Raw genomic sequence first — 22,248 nt, forward strand, 5'->3', positions numbered from 1 at the left:
GAACCCTATAAAAATTTATAATTCTGTAATAACATCTAATAACTTATCTGTCCCCCAAATTATCATTTGTAGCCCTTTCTCAAAGGACTCAATCAAGGTTTGCTCATTGCATTTGTACATTTATTTTTGTACATCACATTTGTACATGTTTTCATAACTATTGGCCTCCATTTTAAAAAAATCAGACTTTCAGTCTATCACACTAAAGGTCATTGTGACAGATTTCTTTGGACTTCCCTTTATGACAGTATTCAGCTGGATTGGTTATATTCCTTTTTGTACTGTGATTCCCTCAGTTCCTTCCTGCACTCATTCCCATTCATTATTTAGATATCATTCCCACAAGGCAACACTCCTATTTAAAAATTATAACTCTGGCATGAGTCATGGGGGAGAAGAGACAGATCTTCCATAGAGTAGAGTTTAGTTAATCAATGTAGAGGAATGATGGAAATAGAAAATGGCCATTTGGCAAACACCACAGTAATAACTGTTATAATAACAGTAATAACTTTTGGGGTTTCTGGGTGGCTCAGTCAGTTAAGTGTCTGCCTTTGGTTCAGGTCGTGATCCCTGCTCAATGGAGAGCCTGCTTCTCCCTCTCCCTCTGCTGCTCCCCTTGCTTGTATTCTCTTTTTCTCTATGTCAAATAAATAAATAAAATCTTAAAAATAACAGCAATTACTTTTGCAGACAAGAACCAATGATGAATGCTTAAATTCAGGGATGAGAAACAGGATATTTTCATAGTCTCAAAATATCTCCCACAATATACTTGTTAATTAGAAAGGAAAAAATAGTAACTTTACATGGACAAACACTTTAAGCAAGTAATCGAAGTTAACATCACAAGCAATAAGATATTGACATTGTGTGCCTCCTGATACAGCATGCTGAGACAGGCACATTCATCACCACAACTGAATCATGAAAAAATGTCAGACAAAGAGAAGCTAAAATACTATCTACAAAATAAATGGCCGCACTCTTCCCAAGTGTCATGGTCAGTAACACTGAGGAAATGTCCTAGACTAGAGGAGATGAAGGAGGCATGACAATTGAATGCAGTGTGCATTCCTGGACCAGAAAAAGGATAATAGTTGGACAATTGGTCAATTATGAATAAGGTCTGTAAATTATTTAATAGTATATTGATGTGAATTTTTTGGCTTGGCTCGTATTATGGTGAACATCAAAAGCAGCTGTGTGAAGGCTACAAGGGTTCTCTGTGTACTATTTCTGCAACTTTTTTTTTGTAAATCTAAAATTATTTTTTTTAAAAAAAGACTCCCTTAGTTAATCTTTATGTTTCAGGTCTAGTGAGTTTCACATGATCAAAGACCACCCAAGAAGCAGAACTAGGGGGGAAAAGTAAATAAATATATATACATATATATGTATTATATATATAAAGAGTATTAAATGTATTTTCCATTTTATAAAAATTTATTTATCATATATACACATGATATATATCATATATATTTATGATATATATGTATATAATTAATAAATATTTGTAAAATAGAAAATCTATTGGTCTCTGTCCCTGTTTAAGGAGAACAGGGCTGCTAAAACCCTTGAAACTTCCTTGGTAATTAGATTGTCCTTTGTTCTAATGAGTCCATGGGTGGGTGGGCTCCTGGATGGCTCCCGAATGGGGCTGGTCACCAGAAAGACCAAGCCATGATTGCAAACTTGGAATCTTAAGCCTCATCCCCATTCTCTTGAGAAGGGAGAAGGGCTGAAAATGGAGTTTACGATTGATTATGCCTATGTGACAAGCTTCCATTAAATCCCAATGGTATGGGGTTCAGAGAGTCTCCAGATAAGCAAATATCCCCACCAGGAGGGTGACACACCCCAACTCTGTGGAGGAGACAGAAGTTCCTGGGCTCAGGCCTCTCACAGACCTCACCTCATATATCTCTTCCACTGGCTGTACATCTGTGTCCTTCAGCATCTCCTTCAATAAACTGGTCAATATAATGAAGGGTTTCCCTAGGTTCTGTGAGCTGTTCTAGCAAAGAACCCAATGAGGGGGTCTTTAGAACCTCCCATCTACAGCTGGTTGGTCAGGAGCACAGGTAACAACTAGGCTTGTGACTGGCCCCTGAAGTGTGTAAATGTGTAGGTGGGGGCAGTCTTGTGGGAAGGAGTCCTTAACCCGTGGGACCTGGTGCGGTCTCTGGATCGACAGTGTCAGAATTGAGCTAAGTTGTAGACCACCCAGTGGTGTAGCAGAGAATTGCTTGCTGTGAGGAAAAACCTCCACACACTTGGTGACTAGGAGTGTCAGAAGTGAGGTAGCCTGTGTAGGTAGTAAGGAGACACATGGGAAAGAAACAGTAGGGAGGAACTGGGTTTTTCCCTATGCGGGAGGTCGATTGAACAGCTTTTCAAATATAATATATATCTCATAAAACTGCTAGTGATTCTTACCTGAGAGCCTCTGTCCTCTCACAAATACACTCCCATTTCTACTCAGCTTTGATTTGGAGTCTGATCCAGAACGTCCCAGGTTAAATATTGATTTCCACTTCTTTGATTTACTGGAAAGCTTTCTTCTAAAAGAGCCAAGCCATAATAAAGGGTTAGTTCAGTGACTGGTCATTTCAGGGGGACCTTTAAATTGAGAAGGCATACCCCAGTCATGTTCTTGGTTATGAATGGCTCTGGCATTTCAGGGAATTCCTCTCTAAAATTCAGTTTGAGCCTGAGTCTGACCCTCTTTGGGGTTGCCTTGAACAACCAAGCTGGGCTTTCATATTCCTCAGGGGAAGGGGCAAAGTTGTGCTTTTAAAGGCAGGCATGAGGGCAGACAGAGGCAGGATGGGCAGGAGAGTCAGAGGTCACAAGCAAGCACACGGTTCTGGGAATTTTGGTAGGAATTCTCGTAAGCACCACAGTCCTGGGCTTCGAAAGACACCTATTTTTTGCAGGAGTGAAAGTCCAAAGAACTCAGTGCTGTTATGCCCCCTGCACTTTGGACATCCTGCTTGGTCATCCATAGGGAGGGACGGGCTGGCGAAGACTTCCATGGACTGAAAAAGGGGCGGATAAGAAAGTGACGTGGGAAAGAGTCTGGCCAGGGAGAGTCAGGCTGCTGGGTGTGGTGGGACATCACTGCAGAGAAAAGCAGGGGATAATTAGGGCTTCACGCTTGTTTCTCTCATGCCTCTTGCCAGGCTGCCTCAGCAGGAGGCAAGAAAAGGAGAGTGCTAGACTGGGTCGGGGGAGCCTGGAGCCACCAGAGGTCACCCTAGAGGCTCTGCCCTGCTCTGGTTCACCCAGCTTTCAGATTTCATATGAAGTTCCAGGATGAAACCCTCCACCTGTGGGTTTCATAAAGGACCATTCCTCCACAGGGTTTTTCACAGAACATCCAGATCTCAAGCCCAGCATGTTTTCACAATTAATCAGAGATAGACCTGCATTGCTTGGTGGTTTCTTTTGAATCTGGCCCAGTTTTTTTCCAAGCACTTGGCCTGGGATGTATTTTATAGGCTTGCGTACGTTGGGGTGCACCACATGTGTGGTGAAGGCACAGAGAAAACACACTTGATGGTATCCCTGGGGTACTCTTCTTCCTGATCCCTGGGTAGAAGTTTTATTCTCCAGGGATTTAGGGAGCAAAGTAATGGGGCTCAGTCTAGAGAGAGCATGATCCATGTACTTCAGGAAATGGAGGGGTTTCTCGCCAGCTGAGGTCTAGGTGTGCCATTCCCATAATGCCCATGCACTGTGACAGACACCCCTCCTGCTGGGTAAAGTGGCATCACTCCTCTTTTCCTAAAGGGAAATAGCCCCACCATCTTGGGGATCATGCTGACAAGAAGACTGAGGTGCCTCTTTTCATACCTTGATGACTAAACATTGAGGATGACAGTCTCCCATGAAAAGGTTGCCTTTTAGCCCCTCTACCTACTGTCTGCTTAGAGTTTGGGACTCCTGCTTCAATCACTACCAGCTTTTTAGAGCACGGTGTGAAGCTGAGAAGGGAAAGGGGCAGTGTGGGGACCAGGGTTCCAACAGAGGAAGCAATGAAGAAAGAAAATATCCTATGAATAAAATTGTTTGGCTTGGTTTTGGAGGGGAAGGTGGGCTCTGACAGATATGGACGGAGGAACAGAAGCCAGACAAATATGTCCCCAGGTGCCACCTGCCCAGAGCTCTCAGTCTAGAGTGGCACTACTTGTCAAATTATGCTCCATTCATCTCTATGGCTTTTATAATGTCACCTGGAGGTGGAGGATGGGGGGAGGGGACCAAGTTGTTGATAGCAAACTTCCTTCCAAAAATGTCAAGACTGTTTTGTGTAAATGAAGGAGTAAGGGATTTTAGTCATAACTCTTGACCCCTTTGGCCCCACCCCCATCACGGTACTTAGGGATCTCTGGTGGGAGAGCTGGTCTTGATAACTTGGGGGTGGGGAGGGAAGACATTAATCACCAGTGGGAGAGAGCTGTGGAGGCAGCTCCCTTCTCTTCGGAAATGTTCCCTCATACCCCGACCCAGCCCGTACCCCCAACCCATGCTGCCATTGTGACCTTGAGACTATATAACTACTTCCTCTTCAACCCTCCACCCAAATGTTCCCCAGAATTTAAGAGAACGCTGCTTACTTGTTGTCTGGTAACTCAAGAACAGTGTGGAAGAGGGTGCCCATGGGAGGGACAATTTCAGGCAAGCTATTCTCCCTCCTTTCCTTCCGAGCAGGATGGTTAGTAGCCAGGCTCCTGGCCTGAGCTTCCTCCAGGCTCACCAGCTTCATGGGCAAGGAGAGGGCTGGCAAGGTCAGGCTCTTTGTGATGGGCGGGTTTTCTGTACAAAAGAGAAAAGAGCTCAGTCGTGGAAGGAGGCCTGTGCATTAGGTGTAGCCAGATTCCCCGTCCACAGTGCTTCCATTCCTGATCCCCTGACAGGAGGCTTCTGGGGGGTTTGGGGGTTGGGGGCAGAGGTTGCACATAGGAAAGCGACAAACTCATGGCCAGCCAGCCAGCAGACATGTAGGACTTCAGGAGGAAACCTGCACTTGTACTTTTCAGAGAGGGATCCTGCTTGCTTGCTCCCTTCCTTCCTTCAAAGGACAAACATTTATTGAACATTTACTGCCTGGTACTTTCTTGTTTTGTTTTGTTTTTATTTAAAAATTAAAAAAAAATTTTTTAAATTGACATAGAATGTATTATTTGCTCCAGGGGTACAGGTCTGTGAATTGTCAGGCTTACACACTTCACAGCACTCACAGTAGCACATACCCTCCCCAATGCCCATAACCCAACCACCCTCTTCATTCCTCCCTCCCCCCCAAAAACCCTCAGCTGCCTAGGACTTTGGCCAGGTGGGAATGTACGCTGGGCCATAGACATGACCTCATCAGCCTAGAACAAGGCAGGGGAACTTTCCTGCTCTCTGTAGCTGCAGAACCCACACTCCAAAGTGATTTAATGTGGGAGCCTATACTTTCCCTAGATCAGGAAGGTTTATATTCCTGCAGTGAAAAGACATTTTATAGCCCCTGCTATTCCCTAAAAGATAGCTTGTTTTTTACTCACTACTCAGCGGTTTTTAAGTGTATGCAAATAAATCTTTTCTATCCATGGTTTGGCCGGGGGGAGAGTTTGTTTATTTTTTGTTTTTGTTTGTTTGTTTAAAGAAATAGAAGTGATCATGATAGATCAATGGTATCCAGGGTCATCTCTTTTCTCTAAGTCATTTGTTTTCCACTTGGGGCGATTTTGCAGCCCCCACCCCTTTCCCAGGGACATTTAGCAATGTCTGGAGACATTTTTGGTTGTCATAAGCATGTGTGGGAGTACTACTGGCATCTAGTGGGCAGAGGCCAAGGACACTGCTAACCACCCTACAATGCATAGCACAGCCCCACAACAAGAACTACCAGGTACTAGCACATGGGCAGGCACTAATGGCAGGCCCTCCTCTGTGGGCCTCTCATAGTGGACCCATGCCAGAGGAGCAGGCAGCCCCGAACCAACCTCCTCACTGGTGGACTATGAGCACAAATGGGGATGTCCAGTATGGAAAAATAAAAAAGGAAAAAAAAAACCCCAACCACACACACAAACAAAAAACCCAAAAAGTACTACCCAGCACAAAATATCATTAGTGCCAAGACTAAGAAACCTTGATCTAAGTAAAAGAAGGGGAGGTCCAAGTTGGCCTCTGTGTAGTCTTTGGCAACCCGCCAGTTTTCTGCAACTTTAGAAGGTGTCAAGAGACTCAAAGATAACTTGGACCAACTGAGAATCAAATTTTTTTGGTAGAGGACCCACCTAATTTTCAGAAAGCACCTTGGCAGCACTATTCCTCTTTGCAGAGCATGACCTTTTCTGGGAGGAGGGAAGTAAAACCACTGAACAAGGGCCTCACTGAACAGAGACAGTGTGCGATACCGGGGTTCTTCCAGGTAGAAGAGCATGGCAGTCATTCCAGGGGACTGCAATTAAGTAAATCCGTGATCCTAAAAACTTCTTTTCAGTAAACTTTCCAACATTAGCAGAGTTTTCCAACTTAACCCCAAGGAGGTTAAAATATTTAAATTCTATATTCTCTTAATATTTGCATTCTAGATTATTTATGATTTGTTAATTATTTATTTACTTAAAACATTCAGTCACTCTGGGAGCAACCGGGTTAATGGGAAGAACCTACACTGCAGGTCGGGAGACCTCAGCTGGTTTAGCACCTACCCCTAGTTTCAGGCCGCAGTGTCCTAAGACCTGCTCACTGTCTCTACTCTGATGTTTAACAAGCATCTCTAACTTATCATTTCATCACAGAGCTTGTGATGGCTGCTCTTCACCTCTAAACTGCTACCCCCTCCCATCTTTGCCATGTCAGTCAATGGCACCATGGACCACCCAGCCAAAACCTGGAGGAGTTCTTTTTCATTCATTCCTTTTTTTTTTTTTTTTTTTTTTGATGCACCACCTCCTCCCACACCCAGACTATACGCAAGTCCTATGACTCTTACCTCCAAAATGCATCCCAAATCCAGCTACCTTCCTTCTGTCCACTGCTAACATGATAGCCCAGGCCACCATGATTGCCCACCTGATTTCGGCCATTGCTCCTTCACTAGTCTCCCTGCTTCCAGACTTGCTGCCTTTCCATCTCTCCCTCATACCATTGTCAGAATGCTCAGACTCTGTACTCCCTGCTCAAAATCCTCAGATAATCTCCCATGGCACTGAGAACAGACCAAACTCTTAGCTTGACCTACAAGGACCTTCCATTAGGTTTCCCTCTCCTCTTTGCCCACTGATCCAGTGGGCTACAAAAGTATACAGTAAAAATTTTTGATTGTATACTCCCATTATAAATTCTATATATATGTCACCATATTAGCGTTATTTATAACAGAAAACATTAAAAAATCATAGAAATTACAAAATATACAATAGAAAGAAATGCTAATAGTTTATTCCAACATCTACGGTTTGGTACCTTGGTCTTTGGTGCCCCCTAGGGTGGGGCACCCCACTTTGGAGACCCCACTGGCTCTAACCCACACTGGCCTACTTTCTGTACCAGTCGGATCCCCTGTCCACTTCAGAGATTTTTATCTCTGTGTTTGGAACATTCATCCCTCAGATCCTCTTATCATAAGGTCTCAGATCAAAGATCACTTCTTCAGAGATCATGGCCACTCTGTACCAAAGTAACACCACCAAATCATTGACCATTGCACTAACCTGCTGTGTTTTCTGCATGCTATTTCTTGTCTTCGAAGTGATAATGTCTTTATCTGACTTCCTTCCCAACTAGACCATAGCTTTCTGTAGGGCAGGATCATTACCATTTTGTGCACTGATGGTCCCCAGTGTGTGGACTAGTGCATGGCACCTAGAAGTTGCTCGATGCATATTTATGTTTTAATGAATTTTGGGTACATCACAATCTCTCTTGCCTCCTTGCTCTTATTCATTAAACAAAAGTACAGGATTCTGTGACTACTAAAATCTTTCCAATCTGAAAAAGAACCCTAATCCCAAATTTAAAATTCCAGAGGGTATGGCTTCTTCCATTTTGTGTAAACATTAACTGTGCTATCTTACCAAAGTCAATAAGAGTTCATGACAACATTTAAATGAAATGCATTGAATAATAAGCATTAGAGGCCATCAAGAGTTAAAGGCTCACAAGGCAGCTGGATTTACGTATACAGTACAAGAGATGATCAAGGCAATGGTCACAAAGAGAGCAGGCATTTTCAGGTTAGAATCAGAAACGGCTTTAACACTAACTGTCACAGACAGGATTTGCTTTCGGGAAGAATAGTTCCCAAAAGTCATTAGTTCTTCACAATGGTTTACTGGTCTATTTTCCTATTTTTTTTTTTTCTCTTCATAAAGGCAGCATAGAGCTGAGGAAAGAGCCATGGGCTGAAAAATCAGGTTCCATGTTCAGTCTCAAAGTTACTAGCTGTACAGCTTGGGGCAGTTATTAAGCTTTTTCTGGTCCTCTGGTTCTTCCCATATAAAATAAGGTCCGTGACAACTTCTTGTAATAAGTCAGTGAGATGATGTATGGGGAGTGCCTGCAATCGTTCCTGGCATAGAATAAGTCCCCAATAACTTACTGGTTGATTCAAAAGGATGAATGAATGAATGCACCCTCTCACCTACCTTCAAAAAGGATCTCTATAGCTTACAATAAAAACTATATCTCTAGTGAGAGAATTAAAATAAAGATAAACGAAACATTAGCCACACCTCAGTATATAACCAAGAGAATCGAAAACATGTGTTCACACAAAAACTTGTATTCACAGCAGCATTATTCATAATAACCAAAAAGTAGAAACAACCCAAATGGCCATCAACTGACGAATAGGTAAACAAAATGTAGTACAGGCATACAACATAAGATATATTATTCATCCGTAAAAAGGGAGGAAACACTGACATATGTAACAATGTGGGTCAACCTCAGAGAACATGTGCTAAGTCAAAGAAGTCAGTCACAAAAGACCACATGTTGTATGATTCCATTTATATAAAATGTCCAGAGGAGGCAAATCCCTAGAAATAGAAAGTAGCTTTGTGGTTGCCAGGATCTCGGGGGAAGGGTGAAACGTGCGGAGACCGCTTCGCGTGTATGGGGTTTCTTTCTGGAGTGATGCAATGTTCTGAAATTAGACAGTGGTGATGGTTGCACAATTCCGTGAATACTAAAAGCCACCAAACTGTATATTTTAAAATGATTAAAATGGTGAATTTTATGCTATGTGAATTTTATTTCAATAAAAAATGTTTTCAAAGGAAGGTTATAAACCACAAAGAGGACAGGGTCGGGGTGGGAGCACATATACCAGGAATCAAAATTGGATGTTAGCTGCAATTGATTATTCTGATGGTTATGTTCGTTTTCCCCAACTACATTAGCTAAACGAGAAAAGAATGCTTTAATCAGCTAACCCAAATATCTGGCAGATAGAGTTCTCATAGACCACTGGTTCCCCAAGTGTGGGCCCTGGTCAGCAGCAGCAACACCACCTGAAAACACATCAGAAATACAAATTCTCAGAAGCATCCCAGACACACCGAATCACACGTTCTGGGGATAAGGTCCGGTAATCTGTGTTTGAACAGCCCCCCAGGGGATTGTGACATATGCTAATGCTGAAAAACTCACACAAGTGGTAGTTACAAGGCTTCCTGACCAGTTGGATAGTTGATTTATGATAAATCAAGCTTACAGGAGTTGAAGCAACAGAAACCAGTTGATTCCTAGCGTGTTCATTAGATCATTATGAGAGCTATTGGGAACCACAGTCTTGCATCTTCTCACATCCAGTCTCAAATAGCTGTATCTTTCTCACCAACATGGCCACAGAGGGTTTCAGTGCTGACCAGTCTCTGCATATGCACACCTACAGATACACACTCATTTTTGTATGCCTAGTGCCTGGTGCGTGGTAGAACAAAGTAAGCACTCAAGAAATGCTTGTGAAGAGAACCATTCTGAATATACATGTGCATACAGCCATACAGCCTCTTAACCCACTCATAACACCCAAGATGAAGACATAAGCGTCTTCTGAAATCCCATCAGGAAAGTAAAGGTGAAGGAAGAATGTTACCTGCTGATAACAACCCAGAGAGTTTAATAACTCACTAAAACCAATAGATTATTACAGCACAGAACTCTCCGTTCAAGGGCTAGGTCATGCACGCAACTGCTCAGAAGCATGCCACAGCCACCCATGAACACATCTTGGTGCACGAAGACCAATGTACACACGTGCACGATCCCCAGACGCTGACACATAGAGTAGTCAGCCCACACGCACACAGCCAAAGCTCAGGGCTAGAAGCAAGGCAACCCTAACTTCTTCTTGGGAAGAAGGATGGCCTGGTGCGGAGTATGCCAGGAGAAGCCATTACCATTGTGCTCCAAAGATGCAGGTGTGCCGTTGTTAAAGATTTGATCCACATGATTCAGGATGAACTCAATCACCACCTGCTGGACCCGAACTGCAAGGAAAGCCGCGTCTCCATTGCACCCAGTGGCTTCGATTTCTTTTGACCTAAATCGTGGATGAAACACATTCATTGAGTGAGTCTGTCCCCCAATGGAAAGCAGTCAGGGGGAGCCAGTGGGCCTTTTGTACAAGCCCCATTTCCTAAATGTATACAGTTTGTTAATCTCTAGAATATTTTAACTACTTCAGACCTATGAAAAGGACTCCCCAAAGGCTGTGATGCCAAACATACTGAAAAATTTGAAAACAGTTACCAGGGACCATGCATTGCTAGACTACAAACACTGTATTTGTGAATATACAGGAATTGCTTTTTTTCCTTCATGGGGTCTCCTCCCACCCTCTCCCCCCACCACCCAATTCTTCTGTGAGTCAGGTCATCACTTATGAAGTCCTCTGACACGGTGACTCCGCCAAAACCAACAAAAGCCAATGAGCCCTCCAGACAAGAAAGGCCTTTTCAAGAAAATTATAACACACAAACCCGTAACTTTAGCCACACGCTGGCTGTAGCCAGAAAATGCCTTTGGAACCCAGAGTTTCCAGGATGGCAGACAAAGAGCTCAGGCTATTACCATCCTCTTAATTTACAGGTGTTACAAATGACCACTTGGCTACAGCTTTGTCTTCAAGGGGCTTCATTTCAGTCGGTGGCTGCTTTGAGCCCACGGGGGTGGTGAGAAGGTGAGGGTATGGGGGTTACCTGAGCAGGTTTGGTGCCCACACCAGGGCGAGGTTCCTGGCGTGCATGTTGGTCTTACTGCTGAAGGAGGCAATGTGGGCCAGGTGTCGAATCAGGTATTCCAAGGTCCTGTAACGGTTCATTTTTTTTTTTTTTTTAGGTAAAGTAAGAAACTTTAGTGCCTATGTAAAGCCCAACATCTGGAGATAATTTCTAAGTTTGGATTTAAAAGATTCTAAATATTTCTATCTCGTGAATTTTGGAGGAATAGCAGGAAGGTATCAAGATTGATGGAAATAATCTTCTTGGCCCTAGGCATGCTGGCTCAGGGTGGAGAAGGGGAATGGTTTTGTCAGAAGTCAGCCGAGGCCCCTGGAGAGCCAGAGACAGCTCCCTGGGCCTCGTTTTATCCAGGCCACCATTGCCACAGCATAATCTTAACTCTTAACTCTTCTCTTGCTGGAATTCTCCCAGCTACAGGTAACTTGGTTCTTGTTCCTTAGAGAGCTCAACCCATGGACGAACAACATCTGTTAGTAGGAGTTTCTTCCTTCTACCACATCAAAATCTACCCCCTTATGAAAGATGCTTAGAGAACCCTGGAAAAGGTGGTAAGATGAGGGGCTAAACTGTGAGAACAAAATGGAAGGATGGCATGATGTGGGGGATGGTACTGAGGAGCAAACAGATTGTCAGCCAGAAGCTCAAGAGCTACAGCCAAACCCTATTTAAAGACCCTCCTGTGGATCCCACAGATGTGTTTATGCTATGAATCTGGGTAAGAACCTAGGATAGCACAGCCAGTGAGGCTGGCTCGTGTGATCATAATGACTTCCCGTGAGACTCTGAGGGGGGCCCCACAAGTAAATAGGACATGGGCTGCTCCTTCCTGCCAATGTCCCTGGGCAGGCACCAATGCACTCTGATAAAAGTTGACCCATTCACCCACCTCAAAATGCTACAGGAAAGTCACTGTCCACTAAACTTGCTCACTCTTACGACACCAGTCAGCATCTCTGGTATTATACCACCTTGAGAGGCTGTGGACATCTTTTACCAAAAACTCTTACCTATAATGGGATGGGGGAAGCTCCTGGATAACATTTTGGATTCGGGCCAGTTGGCCTTCTTCCGGGCAATGTGACACGGCCTCCTGTGGAGAAGAACGCAAAGCAGCCCAGTGAGTGCTTGAGAGGATGAACGCCCCCTTTGTCTCCTGGCTTTATTTAGGTTTCTGGTACTCCAGCCTCCCACCCAGGCCTAGAGATCATGCTTCCAAGAGGTGTGCTTTTCTATTAAAAAGAACGACTAAATTCCGAGGCTTCGTGATGCAAAGTGTCTAACAGTGAGTGCACACGGGGGCGTCTGGATTGCTTGGGTCTCTGTGTAGCCTCAAAAGGTTGTTAGGTATCTGATAAAGGTGTAGAATCTTGGGTGTGTGGTGTGGCAAAGAGAGTGACAGAGGTTCGCACTGGGAGAGAGGAAGAGACAGAGACAAGGAGAGATGGACAGGAATAACAGGGTGTCTCTATGTTGACTCAGCCAGCTGTCTTCTTGGTGCAAACAGCCACTTCCTGTCTGGCCTGACACAATTCCGTGACCTCACTACTCAGTGCCTCATCCACTGTCATAGATGCTGATGTGAGGAAGGAGGGAAGAGGAGCCTTCTCAGCGGGGTAAGAACTTTGTACCCTTTGTACCAGGTCTCACGTGGACCTCTCTGGTTGTTTCCTGTGTGGGTATTTGTTCTCCTGAGACAGAGAAACCAAAGGGATCCCACGAAAAGAAGCTGTTGTTTTGTTTGTTTGTTTGTTTGTTTGTTTGAACTCTTTGCTTCTTTTCCTGCTTCTGTTCTTGCTAGGACCAACACCCCTTGCCTTACACAGACGTTACAGAACAGAAAACATTATGTCCTCCTTGCAAAGCAAGAGAAGTTAATGATCTCTTTGGAGTCTTCCAGCACAATGGATGAATCTAAGGAATGATGGGGGGTTGTCATGACCAGTTTCCATGACCACTGACTCATTAAGAACCCCAGCTCCAGGGCATAAGAGGCTTACAGAGTCTTTAATTCCTGGATTACTGAGAGGACACGTGCACCACACCTCAACAAGAACCTCAGGCCCCAAGCAAAGATGAGACCCAGTCTTCTCTCCTTTCTGAGTCTTCCAGAAAATTCTCTGTCCATATCTACTCTCTCCATGTCTTCAACAAACTCTACTCTCACTTCTTCTTGGCTTGCATTTGATTTCCAACCTGTGACAAGCCAAGGACCTTCTTGACTGGTCCTGTGGGGCTCCCCCACTCTGGGCCTGAGGACCCAGCCAGCCTGCATCACTCTCGCCTGCCCAGGGTCTTCAGGGAGAGCCAAGGGCATTCGTAAAGGTAGTGTGAGCACAGACTTGCCCAGAATGTCCGCACAGTGTATATGTTCCTGGACAGATGCCTGGTGTCCTGTCCTGAGAAGTTGTCCTGCCTATGCCCAGGCTCAAGGGGGCCCCTTCCAGTGCAGTGGCCGAGGGCTCACAAACTGCCAGTGTGGGAGCAGTACCTAGGTCCAAGGTCAATGGTAATCACATCTTTCTTTGTTTATTGAGGTATACTTTACAGACAGTAAAAATATACCAATCTTAAGCCATAGTCCCATGAATTCTTTCATAAGCGCATACTGTTGTAACCCCACCTAGATCAAGACACACTTTAAAGAGAGCTCCTGAGCGCTCATGTCAATCCTTAACGGCCCTGAATTCACAAGCAGATGTGACTTACACAGCTTTGAATTTCCTCCCAGTGCCAGAACCTTGCTTTACATTTTGTACATAAGGCAAAGTCAAATCGGGAAATACATTCTGTACTTTGAGAAATACTGCCCTCTCCATTTCAACCAGAAAGAAAATCCTAAGTGTGGTATGGTTTTCTCATATCGTTCACCTCTGCTCAGGCTTCAGCTGTCATCTTTGGCTTATGTGCAAAGGCTGAAGCACATACTCTCAGTAGTGAGAAATCTTAGGCACTGAAAAGAAGAAGGAACTTGACTTGGGCACTCTCTGTTATGCCTGGCCCTATTCTAGGCCACACGTGCAGCGTCTATTCTGCTCTAGCTTAGAGAAGACATCCTGAGCGCTGCCCAAGCCTAGACTTCCCAATTCCCTGACTTGTCTCTATTGTTTCCCACAGCACACGCCACCATTACCGAGAGACTGTAGCCCGTACTTGGTGAGTAGGTCTATTGCTTATTGTCAGTCTCCTACACTAGACATAAGCTCTGCAGGTGCAGGGCTGTGAAGAGTCCTAGCCCTCAGAGTGCCTAGCACCCACAGAGCACTCCCTTCATATTTGTCAGCTTTGTTATACTCCATCTAAGTGGGACATCGTGCCAGGGCTCTGTCCACCCCCCCTTTTTTTAACCTTTCTTCTCTCCCCTCCCCTTTTAATTTAATTGAAATAAAACATATGCAGACACCAACTGTTTTTTTTTTTTTTTAATGCTATCAAAATTCTCCACATGGAAAAACTTGAGTTTTTGTTTCCTAAGCATTGGTGGGAGAAATGAGGCACTGGGAGGGTCACAGTGTCCCAGTCTTCAGGTTGGGGTGCAAGCCTGAGACTAGAACCAGCATAAGCGTGATCTCTGTTGCAACCCTCCATTTTGGAGCTATGGAGGAGATAGAGGGTATGAACAAGAATGGGGCCTGGAGTAGGAATCCGGACACCCCTGCTTTCTTTCTGAGGAACTCATAAGGGGAGCCAGCAGAGAGAAGCTCCGGGGGAAGGAGGGGCTATGGAATATGTGGACCCTCCTGCATTCTATTCTGCAAAGGGGGAAGGGTGGGAAGCCTCTCTTCCTCTCAGCAACCTTTGTACAGTGCCCCCCATTTTCGAAAAATGTGTCTGGGGAATAAAGTTGCAGGTCAATTTAAGAGCCCTCATGGAAAGTTTCTTTGATATTTTAGGAAGCTGTTAGTCATCTTTGTTCTGAGAGGCTGGGCGGGTCTTCCCCCTGCTGCCTGCAGGTCCCATTTGGGATTCTTGTTTATTTCATTGTTCACAGCCTCTCCCCTTCCTATTCAGAAGCCCTCTGGCTCCCCGTAATTTCTCCTGGAGGGGTCCAGTCCTACAAACTCATTTTTCCCTCTCTGTTCCCCCATTAAGTTGGCTGAACCTATCATCAGGGAATTGGGGGAGGGGAGTTGAAGCTTTGCCTACCCCAATTTTTTGCCTTGAAGAGAATTTCACTCAACTTTTGCCAAGCTAATCTGGCTATGAGTTAAATCTTAAAAGACCCAGGACGAATCTGTGACTATTCATTCTCTTACAATCAGTATCAATAAGACCGGCTTCCTGCCCTTTGAGGACTTGGTCCAAGACTGGACTCTTGTTCCTTCTGGTGGCCCCTTGCTCTTGTTTTATCTGTTCACCTGAATGCTACCGTCAGAGCTCAAGTCCTGCTGCCTCGGCAGCCCTGTCACCAGGGGAGGCAAACAACCCACGCCTCTCCTTTTCAGTTGCGCCCCAGCTACAACTTAGCCGATTATTTTACACTATTAGACTAATAAGTCTAATGCCCATTATTTAAAATGGGCATTTTAAGTCTAATGCCCATTATTTAAAAAACAAAAGCATTCAAAGGAGTACGCAGAAAAAAGTCAGTCTTCTGCCGACTGCAGACCTTCAGGGGTTGTCTCCAGAGGCAACCTGTGTGTGTCCTTCCAGATAGTCCTTAGACCTTTCCAACTTTGTCACACTCAAGTGGAACAAGCCCGACTGTGACAGAGAACTTCAGCTACTTCCATCGGGTCTCAAACTTTCAGTTGATTAAGTTCTTTCTGGCTTATCTCTTAACTCGGGCAAAAGACCCTGTGGGCAAAGCATCCCCTGAGGGGAATGAACTTACCCCTGAAACCATAAGGACCGCCCTGAACCAGAAAGACCCCATGTGACTGACCCTGAGACAAAGATCTGTTGGACCTTCACCGCCTACCTGCATGTACCCACCCACCTTTGCCCTCACTTTTCCTTATATAAACCTGGGAAGCATCTTCAGGGCTTTGGAGGTGGTCTTGGAGACGCTCGTCCGCTCTCTCCCCGGTGGTGGCCTCACTGAAATACATTCCTGTCTTGTTTCACCACCACTCACATCTCTGCCTTTGGCTTTCGTCAGTGGTGAGTGATGGAACCTGGTCCCTCTGGCACCCGAGGAGTCAGCTGCTCCTGTAGCCTTGCACCCCCACTTGAATTATGGGACCTGGTCCATCTGCAAATTCCCACCATCCTGGTTTGCCTGAGATTAGGGGTTTCCTGGGGCACAGGACTTTCAGCATTAAAGCTGGGGGAGTCCAAGGCAAACAAAGAGCAGCTGGCCGCTGCTCACCCCTGCAGCTCTCTTGAGCTCCCAGCCAGCCTGCTTTTGCCTTGCGCCACACACTAGTGATGAGGGAGCAGGAGGCTGGCTGAGGACAAAGCAAAAGCTGGCGCCTTGCACCCTTTCCCCTCCATAAGTGTAGCATCCCTCAGGCAGCCCTGACTGCCATGAACAATAAGCAAATAGTTAACTTGCAGAGCTCACAATCCTGCTAGACAGGAGTCTCCCTTGGCTTACAAATGTCCTAAATCTCACTAACAAAGACGATTGATAGCAGGATTGTGACACCCCACCAAAAAGTCACCCAACTATCTTAATGTTAATGGCCGGTCTAAAGACAACACTGATCCAGCAGCAAGGGCAAGGCCTCCGGCAGGCCTGGAACATCCTGGCACCTTGTAGGCCCTCTTTAGCATATGAAAACTCCACTGAAACCTCCCTTCCCCTCCCCTTCCCCCAACAGCAGGGTACATAACCTGCCCTCCCTCACAACCCGGGGCAGCAGCTCTTCCTGCCCACGGGTCCTGTCCCCGTGCTTTAATAAACCACCATTTTGCACCAAAGAGGTCTCAAGAATTCTTTCTTGGTCGTCGGCTCCGGACCTCAGCCCACCAAACCTCACCTAGGTTCTAGAACTTCATCACTAGTAGCCCACCCTAACCCAAGGGACATTTCAAATTCTGTGTGTGGGTCCACAAACCTGTCAGCAAAGGCTCACTAGGTAAACATCTTCCAGCATCTAGAGAGCAGGGAAAGGAAACACAACAAGGAACACAACGAACACTGTTTCTGTGCTCAGGAAGCTTACAGTTAAATGAGGAAGACTGATCCACAAAGAAATTATTTCAATATAAACTCACTCTAAAATTAAACACCTCTCTACATTGCCTTCTCTAAAAATCCAGAATCGCAACTTTCCTCTTGGGTGTAATGATTCCAACTGAATCAATCAATAGGACCAAAATTGAATTTTTCCTAAAATGAACTTTTTATCTGATAAAAATAAAATGTAGCATAGTAGGCTGAAGAGTTGCTCTCAAAGATATCAGGTCCAAATCTCCGGAACCTATCCACCTTACTTTACTTAGGAAAGAAGTTTTTGCAGATGTGATTCAGTTAAAGGTTTTTAGATGAGATGATCCTGGATTAACCCAATGGGCCCTAAATGCAATCACAGCTATTCTTATAAGAGGGAGGCAGAGGGAGCTCTGACACAGACAGAAGAGGAGAGGAAAAGGCCATCACAGAGGCAGAGATAGGAGTGCTGGCACCTACTGGAAGCCAGCCCCGCCCGAGCACTCCCCGACCCCCAGTCTGGGCTCTTGAACTGGGAGAGAAGAAAAATTTTTTTTTAAGCCACTAAGTTTGTGGTGATTTATTACAGCAGCTACAGGAAACTAATACGTGTACTCAAAATTATAATATTATAATATAATTATTATATTATAATATAATATTATATAATAATATAATATTATAATATAATTATAATATGAAATATGAAGTAATTAACAATCACTTGCTATCCTACCAGCCAGACGTAACTACTATTAACCACCTCACGTGTGCAGCAAACAAGAGGCAATCTTCCTGACTTCCCAGCACCAAATATGAACACGCATTGTTTCCTAGTCAGTTACATATACTGCTTTCTGCCATTTAACTTTATATTGTGGCCAATAAATACTCTTCAAAAATGTGACTTTTCATGGCTGCCCAGGATCAAAAATAACAGCATTTGTTTAACTTACCCCTTATTGTTAGACACATAGATACTCCCACATTTTGGTATTACACTATTGCAATGAAGCATTTAGAATTCCATTACTTGTGGACATATCTGATTGTTATCATAGAATGTGGTCCTAGAAATAGTTACTATATTTAAAAAATAAGAGCACTTTAGGATTCTCAATAGTAATTCCAAATGACTTTCTGAGGTGTCCAGCTAATTCACACTTTTCAACATAGAAAACCATAGAGGGGCAACTACTAGTTCAGTCAGTAGAGCATGCAACTCTTGATCTAGGGGTTGTGAGTTCAAATCCCATGTTGGCTGTAGAGATTACTTGGAATTAAAATCTTAAAAAGATAACAACAAAACACCCTAAAAGACCCAGTGTCAACACAGGATTGCCAGCATGAAATACTAATGTCAAAAAATTATTTAGGGGCGCCTGGGTGGCTCAGTGGGTTAAGCTCGGGTCATGATCTCAGGGTCCTGGGATCAAGCCCCACATCGGGCTCTCTGCTCGGCAGGGAGCCTGCTTCCTCCTCTCTCTCTGCCTGCCTCTCTGCCTGCTTGTCATTTCTCTCTGTCAAATAAATAAATAAAATCTTTTAAAAAATTACTTATTTAATATGCAAATATATTTTCTAATACATTTCTACTTTTTTAATTAAAATTTTTTTCCTACATTTTAAAACTGTCTATCTGTGGTGGCTGGGTGGCTCAGTCAGTTAGTCAACTGCCTTGGCTGAGATCATGATCCCAGAGTCCTGAGAAGGAGTCCCTCATGGAGCTCCTTGCTCAGCGGGGAGGCTGTTTCTACCTCTACTCCTCCCCGCTGCTTGTGCTCTGCCTCTCTCTCTCTCTCTCACAAGATCTCTTTCTCTCTCTCTCTCAAATAAACAAATAAAATCTAAGAAACAAAAACTTATTTACTTATCTGACTTTTTTTTAAAACTGAAGTATAGTTATACACAATGTTACATCAGTTTTGGGTGCATTTATAATTTAAAAACTGTATTTCTTCACTGATTTGTTCAACGAATTGTCCGTTGATGCTCTTTGCTCATTTGTTTAGCAAGTGGTTTTTGTTATGTGGTGCTTTTATGTTTTTTTTTTTTTAATAGTTGATCATTTGCCTTTTAATTTATTATTTATTTATTTTGGACAAAGAGAGATACAGCGAGAGAAGGAACACAAGCAAGGGGAGTGGGAGAGGGAGAAGCAGGCATCCCACTGAGCAGGGAGCCCTAACTGGGGCTACATCCCAGGACCCTGGGATCATGACCTGAGTGGAAGGCAGATGCTTAACAACTCAGCCACCCTAGTGCTCCTGTCTTTTAATTTTGTTAATGTGTTTTTTATATAGAAAAAAGATTATATGTAGTTTAGTTTGTTACATTTGCCTCTGGTGATCTTTTGCCTTTTGCTTTTGTTAAAAAGCTTTCACCTGAAATCTGCTATATGGTAAGAATGTAACTTGACTTTCCTCCTTTCCCAATAGTTAGTCAATTTTGCTAATACCATTGATTGAATTCTTTGTTAGCCTGGGATGCTTTCTTTATCTCATATTAAGTTACTGACCACCTGGGCCTACTTAGGAGTTGTTAACTCTATTTTAAAATAGTGTCATAGTTTTGAGACAGAATACTCAATCTTTCCTTCCATTTACTAGCTGTACGAACCCAGGCAAGAGTGTCTCTGAGCCTCATCTATAATTCACTCATCTGTAAGAAACTATAAAACCTACTTTATAGAGTTATTCTGAAGAGTAAATGAAATAATATTTTAATGTTTATCATATAGTAAATACTCAATAAATAAAATCATTATTATTATTCCATTAATATTTTTCTAGTTTTATTATTTCACTGAGATAGTATTCTAATTTAGCAGTGCAAGCGGGTTTAAATAAATCATTTTAAGAATATGTGACGTTAACAGAGCTATTTCCATACTACCGAGGAAGGGTGGCTTATATTATAATTTGTTATTGAAAAGAAATCAATTAAATGATATATTTTCAGTGTAGATAACTTCACTAGGTCCTACTTATGCAGAGGTCAGTTATACAGCAAAATATTCTTTATTTTATTTTTTTTGTGTCAATACCATGTTAGATTTCCTGGAAATCTAATGACAAGTTGAAAATAATGTTGCTTTAATATTATTCTGCTGCTGTGGGAGAACAGAACGATTAGCAATATTAAGGAACAATAGTGGGAAGAGATAAATATGGGGTTCGCTCTGAGCCTATAAGCAAGACTTAAGAAAAAAACATATTTCTGAAGTTTCCAGATAAGAATTCTTATCTACCCCCAACTATCATAAAGTGAAATTTAGTTAAAATAAATTTGACTCATTCTGTTCTTTAACATGATGATATCCTATTCTATCATATTCTAAGATGTACTATTATACTGATAAGAGGATTAAAACTATGTAGAAAAAGACAATAAAGTCTTATGCACAAAATAAAACAAAAATAATAATTTAACAAATTAGAAATATCAAGTGTTGGTGAGGCTGCAGGAAAAGACCATTCTTATCTCTCTGGAGAACTATTTGGCAACATAATATTTTAAGTAAGAGTTTTTTACTCAATAAATCTAAATCTATGTTTTCTTCCTAAAGATGCAAACAGAGAAAAGGATAAAGATATATGTATAAAAATATTTATCATCACATTGTTTTATAAAAGGAAAGTTTTGAGAAACAAAAAGTCAAAATGTCCATCAGTAGGAAACTGGCTTCAGAAATTCACTGTGCAGGGGCACCTGGGTGGCTCAGTAGTTTAAAGCCTCTGCCTTCGGCTCAGGTCATGATCTCAGGGTCCTGGGATCGAGCCCCACATCGGGCTCTCTGCTCAGCGGGGAGCCTGCTTCCCTTCCTCTCTCTCTGCCTGCCTCTCTGCCTACTTGTGATCTGTCAAATAAATAAATAAAATCTTAAAAAGAAAAGAAATTCACTGTGCATATGAGATAATACTCTGTAAAAATTGTGTTTCTCTCTTTGTCAGCATGGAAAGATGGCCACATTGTTGAGTTAACATCCGAAAGCAGTGATATATAGTATTGAGAAGGGAAAGGGGAAAGGGGGAAAGAGAGAGAGGGAAAGGGAGAGATGTCTCCTGAAATGAGAGGAAGTAATGTCTCCTGAAATGTTACCAGCAGATATGTCTGGGGTGGGGAGTTTCCAGCAATTTATACTTTCTCCTTTACACTTTTCTGTATTGCTTTCATTTTTGCAATAAAATTCTATTTTGACTTGGGAAAACAAAATATACCAAAAACACGATGCGAAGAACAAAGGAGTGAAAGAAAGACCCACATATTAACCATAGCTGTCTTTGGTCTTTAAGAGGAGACAAAGGGTTCCTTTCTACCTTTCCTCCATTTTCCAATCTGTCTTTTACCAAATACGATTACTTTTAAAATGAGGAAATAATCACAGATTATACTCTGGCAGACTCACGAGACCCATAACTTTTCCTCCTGGTTCCCAGGAAAGACTCCTCTGTAGTTTCAATTGTTAGAGGCTACCATTATTTTTAACCTCACCACTCAGAGTGGGGGCTCATTTGCCTTCAGCCTTAGATCTCGAGGTCACCTTAGATCTCTAAGGGTCCGCAAACTCCTGATACTTCGTATCAGCTGATACATGTTGGCTTCTCCAGTAGTCAACCTCTGGGCCCAAGTTTTTTGTTTTGGCCTAATTTTTTTCATTAAAAAATTAATGTACATTTAGTAGATGAGATATTGAAAGTTAAAGTCTTAAAGAAGCAGTGAAAACTATAATCTCATCATTGAAACAAATGGCTATTAATCTTTTGAACATCTTTCTCTTTAGTCACATTTTAATATACAATTATGCATCTGTTTTTTTCCAGTTATCATTATGAGTGATTCCCTCTATTACTGAAAACTCTTGAGTATATGTTAATGGTCCAAACCCAACTTTTAAAA

The 22,248-nt window shown here is 43.1% G+C and overlaps 1 protein-coding gene across 1 annotated transcript in view; it reads right to left on the bottom strand.

The window, feature by feature from the left end:
* ARHGAP31 (Rho GTPase activating protein 31) overlaps positions 1-22,248 on the bottom strand; it is a 112,873-nt gene that overhangs the window by 24,420 nt on the left and 66,205 nt on the right. The window contains exons 4-8 of the mRNA XM_059391899.1: positions 12,263-12,345; positions 11,214-11,321; positions 10,413-10,555; positions 4,626-4,824; positions 2,443-2,567 (exon numbers count right to left, since the gene is read on the bottom strand). Coding sequence (XP_059247882.1) covers positions 2,443-2,567; positions 4,626-4,824; positions 10,413-10,555; positions 11,214-11,321; positions 12,263-12,345 — 658 coding nt within the window. The remainder of the gene's footprint in view (positions 1-2,442; positions 2,568-4,625; positions 4,825-10,412; positions 10,556-11,213; positions 11,322-12,262; positions 12,346-22,248) is intronic.

Source organism: Mustela nigripes, chromosome 2, assembly GCF_022355385.1.
Source record: "Mustela nigripes isolate SB6536 chromosome 2, MUSNIG.SB6536, whole genome shotgun sequence".
NCBI classification, from domain to species: Eukaryota; Metazoa; Chordata; class Mammalia; order Carnivora; family Mustelidae; genus Mustela; species Mustela nigripes.